The 18,498-nt window shown below is 39.0% G+C and overlaps 1 protein-coding gene across 1 annotated transcript in view; it reads left to right on the top strand.

Annotated features, from left to right (window-relative positions):
• Positions 1 to 339: 339 nt before the first annotated feature.
• LOC109377925 (usherin-like) overlaps positions 340 to 18,498 on the top strand; it is a gene marked incomplete at its 5' end in the record, with an annotated part of 104,566 nt that continues 86,407 nt past the window's right edge. Inside the window, 4 exons of the mRNA XM_019634397.1 lie at positions 340 to 523; positions 1,463 to 1,620; positions 11,470 to 11,628; positions 13,045 to 13,207. Coding sequence (XP_019489942.1) covers positions 340 to 523; positions 1,463 to 1,620; positions 11,470 to 11,628; positions 13,045 to 13,207 — 664 coding nt within the window. The remainder of the gene's footprint in view (positions 524 to 1,462; positions 1,621 to 11,469; positions 11,629 to 13,044; positions 13,208 to 18,498) is intronic.

The following is an 18,498-nucleotide window of genomic DNA, read 5'->3' as shown; positions in this document are numbered from 1 at the left end:
CTATTCCAGGTAAATAAGCAGCAACATTTTAAACCTCTGGGTTATCTGTTCAGGCCTTGATTACACTCAGAGCAACAGCCAAGATAGAGAAATTTTCCACCACCCCTTGTCTGACGTTTGACTCTCGAAAGGCAATTCAAAAACAAAATCATCAAAGCAATAAAAATATATGTTTGCACCCAATTATGTATTTCACCCTCAAAGCACATATATTTTTGTGAACGTGAGATAGTTTTATCAACAGATAAAAGTATCATAGTATGCGAGGTGGTGGTGTGACTTTTGGTAAGGTATTTATTTTATACTAACAATAAAACCTCATTGTGTTATTGTTGCCAGGAGTTTGGGTGACACCTCGACACATTATCGTCAATTCTACAACAGTGGAATTGTATTGGAGTCCGCCGGAAACGCCCAATGGCCTCATTTCTCAATACCGGTTGAGTCGTAATGGAACCTTCGTCTTCCTGGGTGGCCAGGAGAAACAGCACTTCACTGATCAAAACCTGGAGCCTGACAGCAGGTAAATGGAAAGCAAACTTTACCATTTATACAGTTAGATTTTTAGATTTCTCAGGGTTAAAAATGAGGATATCTCCAACTGAAACAGTATTAATTGGTTAATTGATCCCCTCATTCATTAGCCATTCCATAGCTGAAGAGATCTTTTCATCCATTTCAGATGTCAGTGAATCAAATGCTAACTCAATAAATTAGACTCCAGAGTACACAAAATTCCTTAAAAATGTAAAATCTTTTACATGGCATGAAAGCATGAAAAATTTTAACTATTGTATATAAAATACAGTATTAAGCTTAAAAATATATATATATATATATATATATCATGTTAACTTCAAAAACATATGTTCCTAAACTAGCAGTTAAAGCAATTTAAAGAGTTTTGTTTTACATCAACTACCTTTTTTTCTGGTATATTTTCTCTACTTGCTATACTTTATACAGCCATGAGTGGTTTTAGGGGAAAAAGTTTCACATAGTTGCAATTCATTCCAATTCACCTCTCAGCAGAGACAAAATACATCTTAGATCAACAGATGGTTTATTGCAGAGAGTAAAGATCAATTTATAAACATCTTTCTCTAAAGGTATTTCCCTGAACCTCTAACCCATTTAAAAATGGGGAAAATTAATTTGAATCCTTCACAATCCACAAGCACACTTCAAGACTTGGCTGAAATCTTTAAGAAAAGCAGTGAATTACTAGAGGGTTAAAACTAAAGTGGGGCAGGGCTGGGGAGTGCAGAAATAGTGATGGTTTCATGGAAACATCGCTGCCTGTGCTAGAAAAAGTACCAAGTTTATGCTAGTGTTTCTGAACAGGGAGCAAAGAATTTGCAATTTGTCACAAATTTAGGACTAAGCAACAGATAGAAAAACCAGCAATCCTTGTTCAATTCTCTTGTGAACTGCCTCACCGCAATTTTTTTTTTTAATATAGGTACATTTACAAGTTGGAAGCCACAACTGGAGGTGGCAGCAGTTCTAGTGATGAATACATTATACAAACACCTATACTGACACCAAAAGAAATCCAGCCTCCATATAATATCACAGTCATTGGGCCATATTCCATATTTGTAGCTTGGACCCCACCAGGTAAAGAAATAAAGTGTGTGTGTGTGTGTGTGTGTGTGTGTGTGTGTGTGTGTGTGTGTATTTAAAACATTTTAGAGGAATGTAATTAGAAAATTGGAAATAAGGATAGAAATGTAAACTTGGTAAATCAGAAGGAAATAATCTGTTTCCTAGATAAATGTAAACAATAATCCAAACTACACTCTGAAAGTATGCATGCTTAAGTATTTGCATACGTGCATATAGACAGATGCAGACGTAGTTTACATAAAGATATCAAAGCAATGCTTTCTTTCAAGTACCAGAGCCTAAAAATTGTTCTTCTTATTCACATATACCCAAGGTAAGTAAGTCATCCAGGTCTGAATTGCCTTGACGATTCGTGTTTATGGGACTCCTTAGATTGGTCACTAGGGTTATAGGGACCCCCTCTGTGTTATGGCAGTGAGTGGGGGGTTTAGGAAGAGAGTAGCCAGCCTCGCCCCCGCGCCTCGGCTTTTGACCAGTGCCCGTAGCTGAACTAGGTCTCCGTAAGCTGTACAGCCTCCTTTCAGCCATTTAGTCGCTAGTGGGTTCCTTTTGTGGTTTAGTGCATTATTATATTTTGAGGTAAGCATCACGCTCAGGTAAAATTCTGATTGCATTAACACAGTGGCGTAGGGATCCGAGTGAAATCCGCTTGCTTTGTTTTTTTAACTTAAGGGACATACGCATATAGAGGTTTTGTTCCAGTAAAATTTAAAACTGATTAAGGTGTTAAATACACTTCAAAGATAATGTGATTTTATTTATGTTTTTTATCAGTGAGTGCAGTTTTATTTTTAACATCTAGTCAGTTGAAATTGAAACAAATTCCTATTGTTCCCAACAGAGCAAGTTTAGCCACAGCTCAACACAGGACGGAAAATAATGGGTTAGCAGGCATTTGCCCATCACTGGAGTCATTCTATAAAATAATTAGCAAAGACATATTTTTCATTGACTTGAAAAGTTATTTCAGTCAATACAGGTGATATAGTCATAAAGATAACATAACGGGCACGTGTGTGTGTGTGTGTGTGTGTGTGTGTGTGTATAAAACTTCTCATAAACCAATATCCATTTGATGTCATAATCTAAGATCTAAGACTCAAGGGTCTTTTTCTTTTTCTTCCAAATTCACAGAAGAAAATCTAAGACCTTTATAAGCATAATAATAATAATAACAATAATAATAATAATTTGCTCTGTGACATTAAATCTAAATTATTTCATTCACCTTTTTGAAAAATAAACACACGGCAGGCACATTAAAGCGTGCAGGGATAGTCAGGGGTGCCGCTTGTGCCCTTAAGGACAGTGACCTGCATCTAAGCCTGAGGACCGCTGACGTTCTTAAACTCTGTTCTGAGTTTCAGTGGACAGAAACACAAACCCTCCTCAATGGAAAATACACACACTCACATCTCCCCTATGGAACCGATTTCTGCTTTCATGGGATAGCGTTGCTATCATATCTTGTGCTCTTTTTAGCATGCTTCTCCCTGACATGTGGCGTGTTTGGGCCGCAAAGTAAAACAAGGCAGAATAGAGCCAAGTGGAGACCAAACTCAGCCTACCGCCTGGCGAGTTCTCACTCAGGCTGGGGTCTTCTACCGCCCAGAGTGTCACAGAGCAGTGAGCAGAAGTCAGAATCACACAGAGTCGGTGATTCCCCAGCCATGGGACCAGGAATTTCCATGGTTTATCGCATTACCTGTCATTCTGACATCGTGACGCACATAAATGGCCGTTGCTAATCTGAAGACTCCATACTCAGTGAGGATTTGAAAACATCTTTCTTTTAAGAAGAGCAGAGTAGGATGAATGAGAAAACCGGGATGCATATCCCAGGAACACCACCTATCAGCTGACCTTAAATGGGTCATTTTTACTCTCCGAGTCTCACTCACATCCCTCTGTAAACGCGAGATAATGACAGTACCTACATGCAGGGTTGTTGTAAAGATTAAATGAGGTAATTTATATAATTGGCATTATCAGCTTTAAAATATTCTATGGATAGTAATGGTTATTTTTGGATCATTATTTTTGCCTTGAATGACTCATTTTTACATGTATGTGCTCCAATATTTGCTAGGTCTCAAGGTCCCCATTTTCAAAATGATAAAAGTGTACTCTGCACAATTGGGTTAGTAAATTTTTAAGACTTCTTTCAAATTTCCCAGCATTTTGTCTTTTTTTTTGTAAGAGTTCAAGATCATATCTTTATATTCAATGTATAACGTTTCCATTTAGAAAAGATCATTGTGAAATAAAACACAGCTTTTGCTTCTTTCATGTAGCCTTAACACTTGTCTACCTCAAGCTTTATAGAAATTTTTCATTCTAGTCCAGCCTAGGGGATATTGTAGAAATGCTTTCCACGCTAACTCTGGCCATGTAACCAATGGTTAATAAATCTATAATATCCAGACCTGTCAATCTTTTAGTTTCAGATGCACAAAATCCATTACAGAAGCCCAGTAATATATGGAAAGATTAAAATCTTAAATTGAACTTTTTTTTCCGGTGCCTAGAAGGATTTCGAACTCAGTAAACAGGCAGATGATTTTGCCTTATGTATAATCTACAGTTGATTTTATTGGAAAGTACCTCATGCTGTGTTTTGATTTGGATAATAAAAACACTTTTCTGTGTTCCTGAATAGTCACAAATATATGTTTTAAACAGGAAAGAAAACAAATGTGTTATTAACTGGAGGTTGTTTATTTGCTCACAGTCAAGAGCTTGCTAGGTATTTAGTCATCATAGTGTCCTGCTATTACATCACAGGCAGAGCAAAAAAAAAAAATGGGTGAAACAATCCATACCAGGTCCACTCTCTAGTAAGAGCGATCCTTCTTCTCCTTGGCTTAACTCCTAAATCCAAACCATACTCTTTTTATGATGGAGTGACTATGCTTTTTGAAATAGTGGCCCAGAGGGCTGAGAAACAGAATTCAGTATTGGTGAAAACTAAATGATTGTGGAAGAAAAATGTTTTCTGCTGGGCATATAAGACCAGAAGAATTGTGGAAAATGGAAAACTCCTTATGGGAAAATATCTGGTTGGCAATAGTCCTGTCCTGGGGCATGAAGGAACTAGCACCCAGAATGCTTTACTTACCAACCGAAAGTCCAGAATAAATAGACATGGCTTAGCAAACTAGATTCCAGGTGGCAGAAGATTTAAATTCGGTGGCAGAGGAAAAGAGTCATTTCTCAAATACCTCAGAAGACAGAGATTATTCAAAGACTATTTTAAAGCATGGTAGACATTTTTGTAGCTCCCAGGTAAATTCTGTTTCACTGTATTTCATTATTACTTGATAAATATCAGCAGTAGGGCTATCAAAACACTCCAGGCTCTAGAAAATCAAGATTTCAACTCATACGTGTATCATTTGTACCTCTAAATAAGATGATATGCGAACACCGTATCTTTATAAAGTGTTGGCTTTAATTAATTAATGGAGAAACAAAATGGTAAGCCTCTAAAATATATCATTCAGGCAAATATATATTTTGAGTTTTCTGCTATTTAAAGAGATTCAAACACTGCATTTTCTATAGACGCCTATCCCTCCCTCCTCACTAACTCAACCCCATACACACCCACACTGCTTCTTTGGAGGCAAACAGGATGTATACATGTGTTTTCCAAAGAGTGTATTGTTGTATTGTTGTTTTATAGATACATAATTTTTGTCACCTATTTTAGAAAAGGAAATATTAGTTTTTATGTGGAATGCCCCCCCAATTGAATTTCCCTGTGCTCTGAGTTGCCCAAATGTTTTTGAACTTCAGGTTTCTCATCTGTGAAAGGGGATCTTCAATGGCTGCTTTGCATCGCTAGTATGTGAAGTCAGGGAGGTAGCACGGGGTGGGTACCGGCCATGGTTATTCAAATCTGCAGACAGTGTAAACCAGGTTAGTTTATTCCCAAACATTTCTGCTCACCTTCTGCCAGCTCTGGACCTTGGGCCAGGACTCACACATTCACATATGTTATCTTAACGAGTAAAAATTTATAGAAAATGAAGAAGCAAATACTTTATGTAACATAAATGGTTTACTCAAAATAAGAATGGAGATAGATATCCCTCCTGTTTGAGAATCTAAACATTCAAAATTATTTAAACTCTGAGAGTAACAATGTGTCTTTCTAATTTATCAAGGTGGTGACTATATTCTGAACTCTCCTAGCCCTTCATCGCGTTCTAATTAACAATGACAATGCCGTTGCATTCAACACACACTTTTTCTCAATAAAGATGCTAAGTTATTTAGGCTTAGTGCATGATATCGAAATACTGGTGCTTTTTTTTCTCACATTTATCTCTGAGTCCATTAAAGAAAAGAATTGGCAACAATTCTTCTACTGAGAAATCACTTCAATTAATATAGCTTGGGAATAGAAATTCTTTTTATTAATCAAGTTTTGATTAAAGGGTAGCTAGCCACAGTATGGCCTATCTACAGACATTAAGCGTTCAGGGGGCTCAGCTAGATCAGATATTATCCATTTAAAGCCAAAATTGGCATTCATATTTCTAAGGAATTCACATTGCGTTACTTGGGATGATTCCACATTGCCAGTTATTTCAGTTTTCTTATAAGTGTAATAACCAAGTGACAGGCAGTGGTAAGTTTCAGAAGAAATGTAAGTCGTTTTAATGATTTGTGGCTTATTTTACATTTTTTATGGGAACACTTAAGTTCTACTCTCTTAGCAAATTTCAGTAATTATAGAATACAGATCCTCAGGCCGTAATCGTCTTATAACTGAATGATTGCACCCTTTCACCAACCTCTCCCTATTTCTCCCACCCCCTCACAGCCCCTGGCAACCACCGTTCTACTCTGTTTTTAAAAATTCAACTTTTTTTTAGTGATTCGCCTGTAAGTGATACCATACAATATTTCTCTGTATATGGCTGTTTTACTTAACGTAATGCACTCCAGTTTCATCCATGTTGTTGCAAATGGCAGAATTTTCTTTTTTTAAGGCTGAATGATATTCCATTGTATATTTACCACGTTTTATTTATCCATTCATTCGCTGATACACACTTAGGTTGTTTCCATACTCTGGCTATTGTGAATAATTCTACAATGAACAGGAGTATAGCTACCTCTTAAAGATAGTGATTTCATTCTCTTTGGATAAATACCCAGAAGTGGAATGGCTGGATCATATAGTAGTTCTATTTTTAATTTTTGGAGGAACCTTCATACTGTTTTCCATAGTGGCTGCACCAGTTTACATTCCCACCATCAGTGTATATGGGTTCCCTTTCTCCACATCTTTGTCAGCATGTATCTCTTGTCTTTTGATAATAGACATCCTAGCAGGTGTGAGGTGGTATCTTGTTGTGGTTTCAATTTGCATTTCCTTGATGATTAGTGATGGTGAGCAGCTTTTCGAGTACCTGTTGGCCATTTATATGTTCTTTGGAAAAATGTCTATTCAGGTCCTTTGTTCATTTTTTAATTGGGTTATTTGGCTTTTTGCTATTGAGTTATATATATGAGTCCCTTGTATAGTTGGATATTTAACCTCTTATCAGATATATGACTTTTAAATATTTTCTCCCATTTCATAGGCCACCTTTTTATTTAGTTGATAGTTTTCTTGGTTGTGCAGAAGTTTGATGTAGCCCCACTTGTTAACTTTTGCTTTTGTTGTCTTTGCTTTTGGTGTTTCATAAATTTATCTTTATTGAATTCTAATATGTACTAGACATCTTCCTGAGAGATTAACATATCTCATTTAATGTTCATAACAACTTGTAATATGTCCTCTTGGGTTTTTTTCTGTTTTACCAATGAGAAAAATAAATTTAAATGCTAAGCTATTTTCTCTAGGTTATTCATCACATTGGTGTCAGAGCCAACCCACAGTGGATTTGACTCCAAATTCTATGGTCAAAACCACTGTGTTATATTTTCTCACTATTCTCCTCTAAACAGTGCAGAAAGCAAATGATTTTTGTCTTCTGGGTTCTACTATGATACAGTTCAAAAGCTAAAAAAAATTCTGTAAATATAGAAAATATGAATGAGAACAAAGTTAATTCTAAAGCAGTCCACCCAGTAACCCAGCAGCGTAATTTTGTTTGTATCTTAAACTTTATTAGCCTTTGGGTAGAATGATTCATTTATTCATTTTAACTAACATAAAGATGTTAACTGAACCTCTCTTAGGGGCAATGCACGATGCTAGACGCCCTAAAAGTTATGAAAAAGAGTGAGACAGCATCCCTCCTGTTGAGAAAACTGGTAGGGGAGAGCACATAAAATGATAACTATTATAAAAACTGTGTAAAATTTCCATACAACTGGTGTGCATGGGTGTTCAAGAGCATCCTAATCACTTCTGCACCCCCAAAAGGGCATAACCAAGATATCCTGACCTGTACAAAGGAGAATCGAGGCTGATGTGTTAAAAGCAGTATGTTAAGCACATCCAGTGTTTGGAAGCAAATGCCGCTATCAACTGAATTCATAGTTTACCTCTTAGAATTGTTCCTGCTCCAGCTCCTAAAAAAAGATTTTTATAAAGGATTGTTTGATTGACTATCCCATCATAAAGGATGCACCTGCTGTGAAATAAATCCACAGGGGGAAAAAAAGTTGAATAATTTAACTTTTTTATTTGTAAAGATAATCAGGGTTTTTCTGATTACATCTTAACTTCATAAATGTTAAATAACCTATCAGCATCTAGTTGTTGTAAATTATGAAAAGGAGCATTGCAAGGAATATTAACCAACGAAATCCTTGTTCTTTAGCGAACACGAAAATGTGTTATGGCAGCTTGTCATTGTGCAACTGGTAACTTTGACACCAAATAACGAAACTGCCATTTGCACTTAGGGTAAATTGGCTCACTGGAGCTTGCAGGGCTCCTCTTGGTCTGACATAAATTTATGAACTCGGGAACTAACCACCTCGCTTGGCTTCCCAGCTGACTTGAACAAATACGCCCATTTCATCTCATTTAGTCATCGGGATACCAGGGGGCTAGGTCTGTGCAGACTCATTGCAGATGGCGTAGGGTCTGCAGGAACACAGAGGGCTTTCCTGTCACCGTCCTGGACGCCATGACAGTGGAGGGGGGCCCCGTTTCCTAAATGCATGTCAGTGTTTCGCATGTTCACAGCTTCAAGGAGCATTTTCTTTTGCCACACCTCATAGGTATATGTAAAGGATGTTTGTTTCTGGTTAACCAATATGTGAGAAATATATTTTCCAGATTCACGCTTCAGCTAGCCATGTTTAAACCTCGATCGAGATTATGTCTATGTTTGAACTAGGGTGGAAGTATAGTTTTGCTGCCTGAGCCCCTAGGAGTCCTGTCCTTTGAAATAGAGAAGTTACTGAAGGCAGGCCAGTAGGTACAGACTGAAAACATACAGTAAAGTGCAACCACAGACACATTGAAGGGAAGACCACTCAAAATTTCTGCTGAGAATGAAAAAGAGACTATCTCCCTGGGAATACAACTTGATCATATCCAAGTGTACATAAAAAATAAAACTAGATGACAAAATATTGTAGTGAAGATAATTACTAGAATGACTATAACATTTATTTGTAATTGGAATAGCAGCTTTATATAAAATTTGGGCTCGGAAGTGTTTGAGGGCACATAAAAATGTTGTCATCGTTGTGTGTTTTTTCCATTTTCTTCAGTTTCGTTTGGTTTTGTAGAGACGTCTATCATTTATTCAGCACTTTCTATGTTGAAAGAATACACTACGATGCTTTGTGTTCGTTTTCTAATCTAATCATTACAGCTCTTTATGAGGTGGCTGCTGGTATCATCATTGTACAGATGAAGAGAATGACGTTCATAGAACTGGGTCATTTATCAGGGACAGATAAGGGGTGGGCTTACCAGGAACAGAGGAGGGGCCTGATCTGCCTGACCCCACTCAGTGTTTTGTCTAGACTCTAGATCCACAAGAATGATGACATATTTTTCAAATGTGTGTGTGTCAAACTTTTGTACAAGGTCTACCCTCGGAACAGATAAGGCAGAATGAACGTTCATTCAGTCAGTCATCATTTATTGAGCTGTGGCTTTGTGCACACATCTAGGCATTAGAACTGCAACTGGGGAGGAGAATAAAGTCCCTGACTATACAAAGTTGACATTCTAGGTGGTATTCAATGAGATCATGTACTCTGCCTTGTATAAAACAGGAACATGGTGAAATGGTTATTCGTGCGTGTGTCACTGTTGGAACCACGGAGTAACTTTGAAACAGGGATCCTCTCCTGCTGTCTCATGTTTTCAGTCCAACATTTGCCCCCCAGCAGTGTTCTCTTCCTGAAAAATAGGTTAGATCATGTCAGCATCTTCAAAGTCGTTAGTATTTATAAGCCCAAATTTCATGAAGAGATAATTTATAAGATTTAGAGGTTGCTTGAGCTTGAGAGTGAAGAAAGCAGAGTCTACTCCAAGAATCTTACTCTTAGGGTCTTCCTGAGGCCTCAGGCATCGGGAAATGGGGAGAGGAAGCCCTAGAAGCAGAACAAGCTTGGGAGTAGAAACTAGAGTCATTCCATTTTGAGCCTGTTGAGACTGAGGCCTTTGCTTAGTCAGCTCTGGAAAATACAGATCTGAAATGCAGGGGAGATACACACTGGAGATAAGAATTTAGGAATCAGTGATAGAATAACTGTAATTGAAGCTACTAGGACAAACGCAACAGCTAGATTAACTAGGATGCTCTACATTTAAAATAAATTTCTCAGTCTGGCTTCAACAACCTAGCACCTTTCCAAAGGGAAGCCATTGATCAGGCCCTCTCTCTAGGACCAATATTTCCCTTAGAGCCTCCTCATTTTCATCTATTTCACACAAATTTCTAAGCATCTCTGGTTTGTACTAGCCCTTCTGCCCCTTATATATTGGGGCTATATTTACAAAAAGCAAAACCACATTTTATTCTTTAGACCTTTTCGCTCATGGGTTATTGAGTCCCATGCTGTAGATTTCATTGTTTCTATAACAAAGATAAACTTAAGTACTACAAAGGTAAATAACTAAACCCACAAAGGTTATGAGTACCAGATCAATGAGAAAATTTAGTGTGAAACTTCATTATACTCTTCTTTCAAGGCCCATTTCCTCTCCTAGAACAAGTGTGCATGCTGTTCATGACGAAATGCAATTTACTGGCATTTAATTCTATGAATAGATTGTGAAGAGGCTAACATGACCAGACCTTCTTTCCTTAGGAAGCATTGTGAAAAATGACAGTTTTTGAACCCAAATTTCATATGTATTTAGATCTGTAAGTCTCACTGACAGAGTGGACTGCCCTGACTCAATAATGAATGCACTGGGGAATCTCTAGGTGGGCTATAATTTGGATACTTCCTGGGCTGTTATGTCAAGGATCCGTGTCAGATTGGACGCGTACACAATGCCTATAGAGAAATTATTGTCATAAGGAAAACTGGTGTGGTTTTTTTTCTTATGTACTTGAAGAGTACATGAGCCTCGTAAAATATATATGACACTATTTCTAATTGTCTTATATTTTTTAAAAAGTGAAACATGCCCTCATTTTTATTTGCCTGTAGAATATATGTTTGACTAGAACTATTATACTTCTTTGTTTTTGAAAATGGGTGACCTCTATTTCTTACTTTTGAATTATGCATTCTAATATTTTCCAGCTTAAGTTTCATACTGTTATGAATTGTGATATTAAGCAATAATATCCCTTTAAGTTATAAACATTTAAATATAAAATGTCCTTAAAAGACAGACATTCGTTGACCATCCTGTATCGCATAAACCTATGTCTTGACTCTTTCTCGCTTTTGAAGGGACCCTCATCCCCCAAATGCCTGTGGAGTACAATGTCTTACTCAATGCTGGAAGTATAGCACCTCTCATCTATTCTGTCGGTCATCGTCTGTCCACCCTTCTGGAAAATTTGGCTTCATTCACACAGTATGAAATAAGGATACAAGCATGTCAAAATGGTGAGTCTTTCAGACACTTGTCCTGGGCTTTTATGAGAAAGCATTTTATTTTAGAAAACCCCATTAAAAAGGAATAGATTCTCAATCCAAATACAAAGATTAACATTTCTTTTCTTATTTGTATTGGACTGTTTACCCAGAATATCAGAGTATGGCACTGAGTGAAGCATTATGCATCTCTGCACATTAAATCATGAATATTTAAATGTATTAAAATGGTGATATTGCAAAGTCTTGTTTTATAAGGCCCTTTAAAAGATAAACACCTAGATCACATAAAGGAATTATTGGTAATACAATACAAAATGGGTGTTACAAAAATTTCATAGAAAATGTAGTCACCTTGGTTCCATTTGAGTTTTATTCAGGAGGAGACAGTGGAGGTGGGGAGGGGAGACATTATTTAGAAGTTGAGTTATACTCAAATGAATCGTACATACATATTTTAAAGTACTTCCCTGACCCCTGTCTCATGTACATAAACTGTCTACCTTGAGTTTCATGGTCTCAGCGAGTGGTCAGTGAGATCATCATTCGTGTAGTCTTCAGGAGGCGTCTCTTTCACCCCCTTCATCCTTCCAAATGTTTTATATAATATATAACGCACAACTGCTCAGCGAAGAAGAGATGTAACTCACATTTGTGTACAAAACATATTGTTTCACCTTAGATCCAAGAAATGCACCATTCTTACATTAGACACGTAGGTGGAGCTCCCGTGTGACATGTCTGTCCTTAGGAACGTCTGTTTCCGGATGAGTACTAGTCCCCATGGAGTTAGTCAGGACGAGGGGCCTGTGATGTTCCTGGGCTTCGTTCCAAAATTGTGAGTCAGTGTGTTCACTTCTCTCCACAAACCAGACCACGGCCTTTTGGTTTGTAGGGTCTTGCTGCCCCTGATCCAGTCTTCAATTAATCAACATGGAAATGGCTTTAAATTAAGGTTTTCTTGATTTAAATGTAAAATCAACTTCCTCTTCTCTGTGTTCCTAAAACTATCCTATGAAGACACAATATCCTTCAAATTAATTGTTTGATTCCTGTGTATTGAGAGGTGGTCATTACTTTAAAACATTGGCACAAAAGATAGTAAGGGCGTAGAGAAAGCCAAGCCCATTGGCACTCTGGCTAGAAAGGCTGCGATCAGCTAGAGAAACCTCAGTTCAGACATGCATACACTGTGTTGTCTATGCCTATATACATAGGTGTGGGTAACGGATTTTCCAAAAATGATTCCCTGTTCAAACATTCAAATTCTGTAGAGATTTACAGTAGTAGTCTAAAATAGGTGTACAGCCGTGTATACAAAAGTTCAGATAAAATGATTTTCATGATATCCTTAGCCTTCTACATACGTATATAACTCTCTCTCTCTCTCCTTGAGAAATTAATAAAGCCCTCAATTTTTTTTTCAAGGAAGTTGTGGAGTTAGCCGTAGGACATTTGTGAAAACATCTGAAACGGCCCCGATGGATCTAAAACCCCCCATTCTTAGGGCGCTGGGGGCAGCTTGCATAGAGGTTACCTGGATGCCACCTGAAAAACCAAATGGCATCATCACCAACTACTTTGTTCACAGGTAACATTGACTGTTATTATTATTTTTTTATTATTAAGAATGTATCCTATTGCAGGACTGTAGAACCAAATACATTTTCTGTTTCCATAAGGGTATGGAGAGGGGGGGGGGTTCATGATTTTTGAAGTGCCTACTGTGGACTAACATTGGTACTGGAAATGGTTACACATTATCCAAGGAAAGAAAGCACCCACTGCCTGTAACATTTTTATTTGAGCTCCTTTTGAAACGAGATGCCATGGACACGGAAGCCTTACCTTTCGTATGGCAGGGCGTGTAGATGCTCACTGACCAGCGGAACGTGGTCATTCTAGAGGAGGAACCAGGTCTGGGACGGGGATCCTGGCTCCTGCCATCACCCATTATGTGCACGCTGGAAAGGCTTTTTCTCTGCCTGAAAAGGTGGTGCTTTTCATGCGCAGGAAGAGGGGCTTCGTTCTGCAGCTCCCCTTCTGTTTCAACGACTTTCCGCTGAGCTGGCGGATGCTGTTCACACAATTTCTTCTCACCAGTATGTGCAGAATCTATTAAGTGTATCCACCAACAATGAAGGAAGGAAGGAAAAGAGAAAGGGGAGGAGGAGAGGAGGAGAGAGTGAGGGGAGTAAGTGCGTGAGAGGGAAAGAGAGAAACAGGGCGTTTTGGTTTGAAGGGCTTTGCTGTCCCTCACTCAGTCTTCACCTGATCATCATGGGCATAGCTTTGCATCAATGATTTCTTTAAATGCGTCACAAATAATGAGGGAGAGGAGGAGGGTGAGAGGCAGAGAAGAAGAGAAAAGCAAGCAGAGAGAAAAAGAATGAGAATGGGGGAGAGAGAGGCTGAGGGAGAGGGGGAGGGAAAGAAAGGAAAACAGAAGCATCGTCCAGGAGGCAAATGGCCCGTCTGCTGAGAGCTTGCTGTCTGTCTTGGCTTGCTCAGGCTGCTGTAACAAAAATACCATAAACCGTGTAGCTTATACACAGCATTTATTTCTCACAGCTCTGGAGGTTGGGAAGTCCAAGATCAAGGTGCTGGCAGACTTGGTGTCGAGTGAGAGCCCATCCCCTGGTTTATAGAGGGTGGTCGTGTCACTGTGTCCTCACCTGGTAGAAGCAACTGGGACGCTCTGTGGGGCCTCTTTTATATGAGCACCGATCCCATTCAGGAGGCTCCAGCCTCCTGACCTAATCACCTCCTAAAGACCGCACCTCCTAACACCATCACCTCAGGGTTATGGGGCGGGGTGGGCTACAAACATTCAGACCTTAGCACCAAGACAGAAAAGACACCATGTGAATTAGACACATAGACATAAAGGATTTTCAGATGGAAAACCCCATTCCAAAAGAAATCATTTACATCAGGCACACAGAGCACACCTCATTGCTGTTTAGGTCCTCATCCCCTCTTTGCCATTAGGTCCTCATCCCCTCTTTGCCGCCTTTGTTAGTCGCCCACGGGCCTGGCACCGTCCCTGGTGTGGTCCTGCAGCCTGGGTGCATCGTGGAACTTAGCTTAGGCTCCTCTTGCAACGTCAGGTATTGAAACGCTTTGATTGAGAGCAGCCTGCAGTGATGAGTCCGGGGTTTGTAGGAGAATTCTGAAAGGAGACCTTTCTGGTTATGTAGATGGCGTTGCCGAAAATGAGCAAGCCACATTCCTGCTCAGCAAACATTAATTTGAAGAATAATACTTCTGATTCAGATATACATGAACATGTAAAAATGGCTAATGCGAATTTACATTTTGCGCTAAGCACATTAGCGCAGGCTCTAAAATGTCCATCCTCTCGGAATAGTTTCCTTTCATCTACTTAATGCTAATTGTATGAGAAAAGCACATCCAATTCCTATTCTGAATAAAGGAAAATAAAGTATCTGCTATAGGCCAGGACGTGGCTTCACTCTGTTGGTTTTGTAAATAAAGCTCATGATTATGGTGACTATTCCATGGCAGCTATGGAGAGGGAAAACAGGAAATAGAATGCAGAAAGCCCGCTTCAATGAAAAATACTGTAAATTGAATTTGACAGCATTTGATGGCATTTGATTATTCTAGTCACAACCAAACAATGATATAAAGAGTAATATGAAACAGAATGTGTTACTGCCTAGCAGACTCAAAAGCAATAAACCTTCCTCCAATGTGACACAATCACTTCACAATCATAATTGTAGCCTGTTTGATACCTCTGAGTACAGCAGAAGGGCACTGACTGACATAGATACATTTTGTTTTTTATTTAAAGTGAAATGAAAATGGCGCGCTGGGGCTGCAGATACAATCATTATATTCACCTACATAGGCATGAATCACTTGGCCGTTATTTCAGCTGAAGTTTAAATGTGCTTCGACAACAACAATATCAAATTTTTCTTAGATAGCTGCAAAAAAAAAAATCAGAAATTTGTAAGGACAGGAATAGAAGGTAGACACACAGTTCTTTTTCATTCCGGGACTACAGAGAGCCCCTTATAATATAGTTATAGCCGCAGCCTGCAGTATTTTTGGGGAGGTGATGACATGTAATTTCTCCTTCCTCATTTGCCTCCTCTTTCTTCTATTGCCACCAAAGGAAATGCGTTTAGCTCAAACCAAACACAGGGTTTGGCCTATGCAGATATATTCATTACATTGCAGGAAGCTAAGTTGCCAATCCCATTTTGAAATGCTTGTCATTCTACCCTAACTCCCCGAAGCATGTTCCCTCAGTAATCCCCTTCTGTGGTTAATGATACCATCCTGTTAAAAAGTGTCTACCCCAGTAAAGAGACGAGACGTTTATGATTTTTAAAAAACCACAAAACAAATACCTACGAAGGACAAGACTATCAATGCGATTGCTTCTGTTCAGTTTACCTGTTAATCTGATACCGTCATCCCTTCTTATCCAAAGGGGATACATTGCAAGACCCCCAGCGGATGCCTGGAACCACAGAGAGTCCCAGAGCCTACATTAGGCACAGCAAGAGATTAACAACAATAGCTAATAATAAAGAGAACAATTACAGTAATACACTGCAATCAAAGTTATATGAATGTGCTCTCTCACAAAATATCTTACTGTACCGCACTCACCTTTTCACTCGCATGAAGCGCTGTAAGGCTTCTCTCTGGCATATCTGAATTGCCAGCAGCACTACTCTTGTACCTTGAGGCCATTAGTAAGTAAAACAGGGGTGACTTGAACATAGGCACTGCGATACCAGGCAGTCGATGTGACAACCTAGAAGGCTAGTAAGTGACTAACGGGTTGAGAGTAGATACAGTGGACAAAGGGACGGTTCACATCCTGGGTGGGAAGGGGAGGGAAGGCACAAGATTTCATCATACTACTCAGAACGGTGTGCAGTTTAAAACTTATGGATTGTTTATTTCTGGAATTTTCCATGTAATATTTTCACACCACAGTTGGCCTTGAGTGACCGTAGGTACCCCAAACCATGGAAAGCGAAACCATGGGTAATGAGGACTACTGTATTTTACTTAGGCCACAGTGTTAACGCCGTGTAAGTGACAAAACAGGATTTCCTGTAATACGGAGAGCATGTACATTAGTGTTTTGCAGCCTGTTTACTAATGGGGTATAATCAAGACCATCTTGGGCAGTTGCTCTCTCTTCGTAGTAGATTTGGTTTGTATAATGAAGATTCTTCAGTTTCCCCCCTTTATCTTACATCTGTAATCCTATAAATAGCAAAATCCATCCACAACATCCAACTCCCATCTACAGAATCTACCGAACACTCTTCCTTAGAAGACTTGTTGAAAAGCACTGCTTTGGGGGCACGTAAAAGAACTGAGGCTGACGTAGCGTTTATGTGCGCTGGGAAACCAAAGCATCCGTGGGACTCGCCTTATTGCACTGTTTGTTCTATTTCTGTAGTCGGAATCACACCTGGGGTAGCTCTGAGCGATGTCTGTGAAGCCTAAAGAGTTTTATTATAAATGGGGTTAAGTCTTCAAGTGTTCGGAAGAGCTTTAAAGTTTCTGCCCGCAACCCCAGAGTATCCACTCCCTCCAGAGAGCTGGACAAGGCAGCCTTCAGGAAGCATTTAGTAAGTCCCCTGGGTGTCCCTTCACTCGACCATCAGACCAGTTCAGGGTCTCCATATAGTCCCTGGGGGCTGCTGAGGTGGCCTCTTATGTGTGACTGGCTTCTGTCACCCCTGTTCAGTGCAGCCTGTACACAGCCACTGGAGTCACCTTCCTCAGTACAGCTTTGGGCATTATTTCTAGGACAACTTCATTTGTATCATGTGTTACATTTGACCCGGTGGTTTCCATGTGTGTTATTTGATTTAGGTCGTACAAAAATTCTAGGATATTCTATACTATAAGATTATCAACTCTGGTTTACAAAGTGACGTAGACACCAGAGGACACAGGTGAGTTTGCCCACGGTCGTTTCATTAAGTGATGGGCCAGAGGGAGCCCACAGCCTGCGTACTCCTACTGCAGGCATTTGGGGCTATTTACTTAAATCTGGGGTGCTCTTAATGTTTTGTGTGAGAGGACGGGGGCCCTTGCATCATCTTAAATTGTTACGGGAAACACAATGACTTATAGGATTATTTTCATTGCTTTGGAAGATAAGCCCCAATAATTGCTGGCAGAGAATGAGAAGGTAGGGGGCTCTTTACAAGGTTATATTACAGTAAGATAGCATGAGTATGAATGCCTTTTAAATATATAGCTCCTAGTTTTAATACTTATTTTTGTTTTTATTTTTGTTTTTAGTGTTAAACAACATTAAATTAACTCTAGCTGGAAACGTGCATTACTGAAGTATCTCCCAAGTAAGCTTAAGCATAGGATAACCATTTGGCTCTTCAGAGAGGACAGGAAAGGTGATTTTTCCTCAGCACAGACTGTTCACGAGGAAATACTTTCAATTAAATGAACAGTTGAAGCTGAAATCTTAAATAACTTAGGAATAATTGTGATCTATTCAGCCTCTCCCGTTCAAAGTTTATTCAGACCTAAAGATAATTCTGTTTTCTAATGCCACTGATGGACTAATATTACCTCACTATAATATTAATTTATTAAGTATTCATTAGTATTAAGAAATACTTAACCAGGCTACATTGTTTTGTTGTATTTGGTGAATAAAACTTGAGGCTAACATAATGTGTAATCCCTTATACAGCATCGATTTTTAAAATTCACACTTTCAGGCAGTTTTTTTAAAGAATGTCAGTTTTATGACAACCATGGGCATCCATGAAAGTTTCATAAAAAAAAAATAATTGAGTTGTCATAGAAAGGCTGAAGCCAGGCAAAACAGATCATTCTCTTTCCCCATAG

The sequence above is a fragment of the Hipposideros armiger genome, unplaced genomic scaffold (assembly GCF_001890085.2).
Source record: "Hipposideros armiger isolate ML-2016 unplaced genomic scaffold, ASM189008v1 scaffold_1629, whole genome shotgun sequence".
NCBI classification, from domain to species: Eukaryota; Metazoa; Chordata; class Mammalia; order Chiroptera; family Hipposideridae; genus Hipposideros; species Hipposideros armiger.
This window is presented reverse-complemented; position numbering and strand designations above follow the sequence as displayed.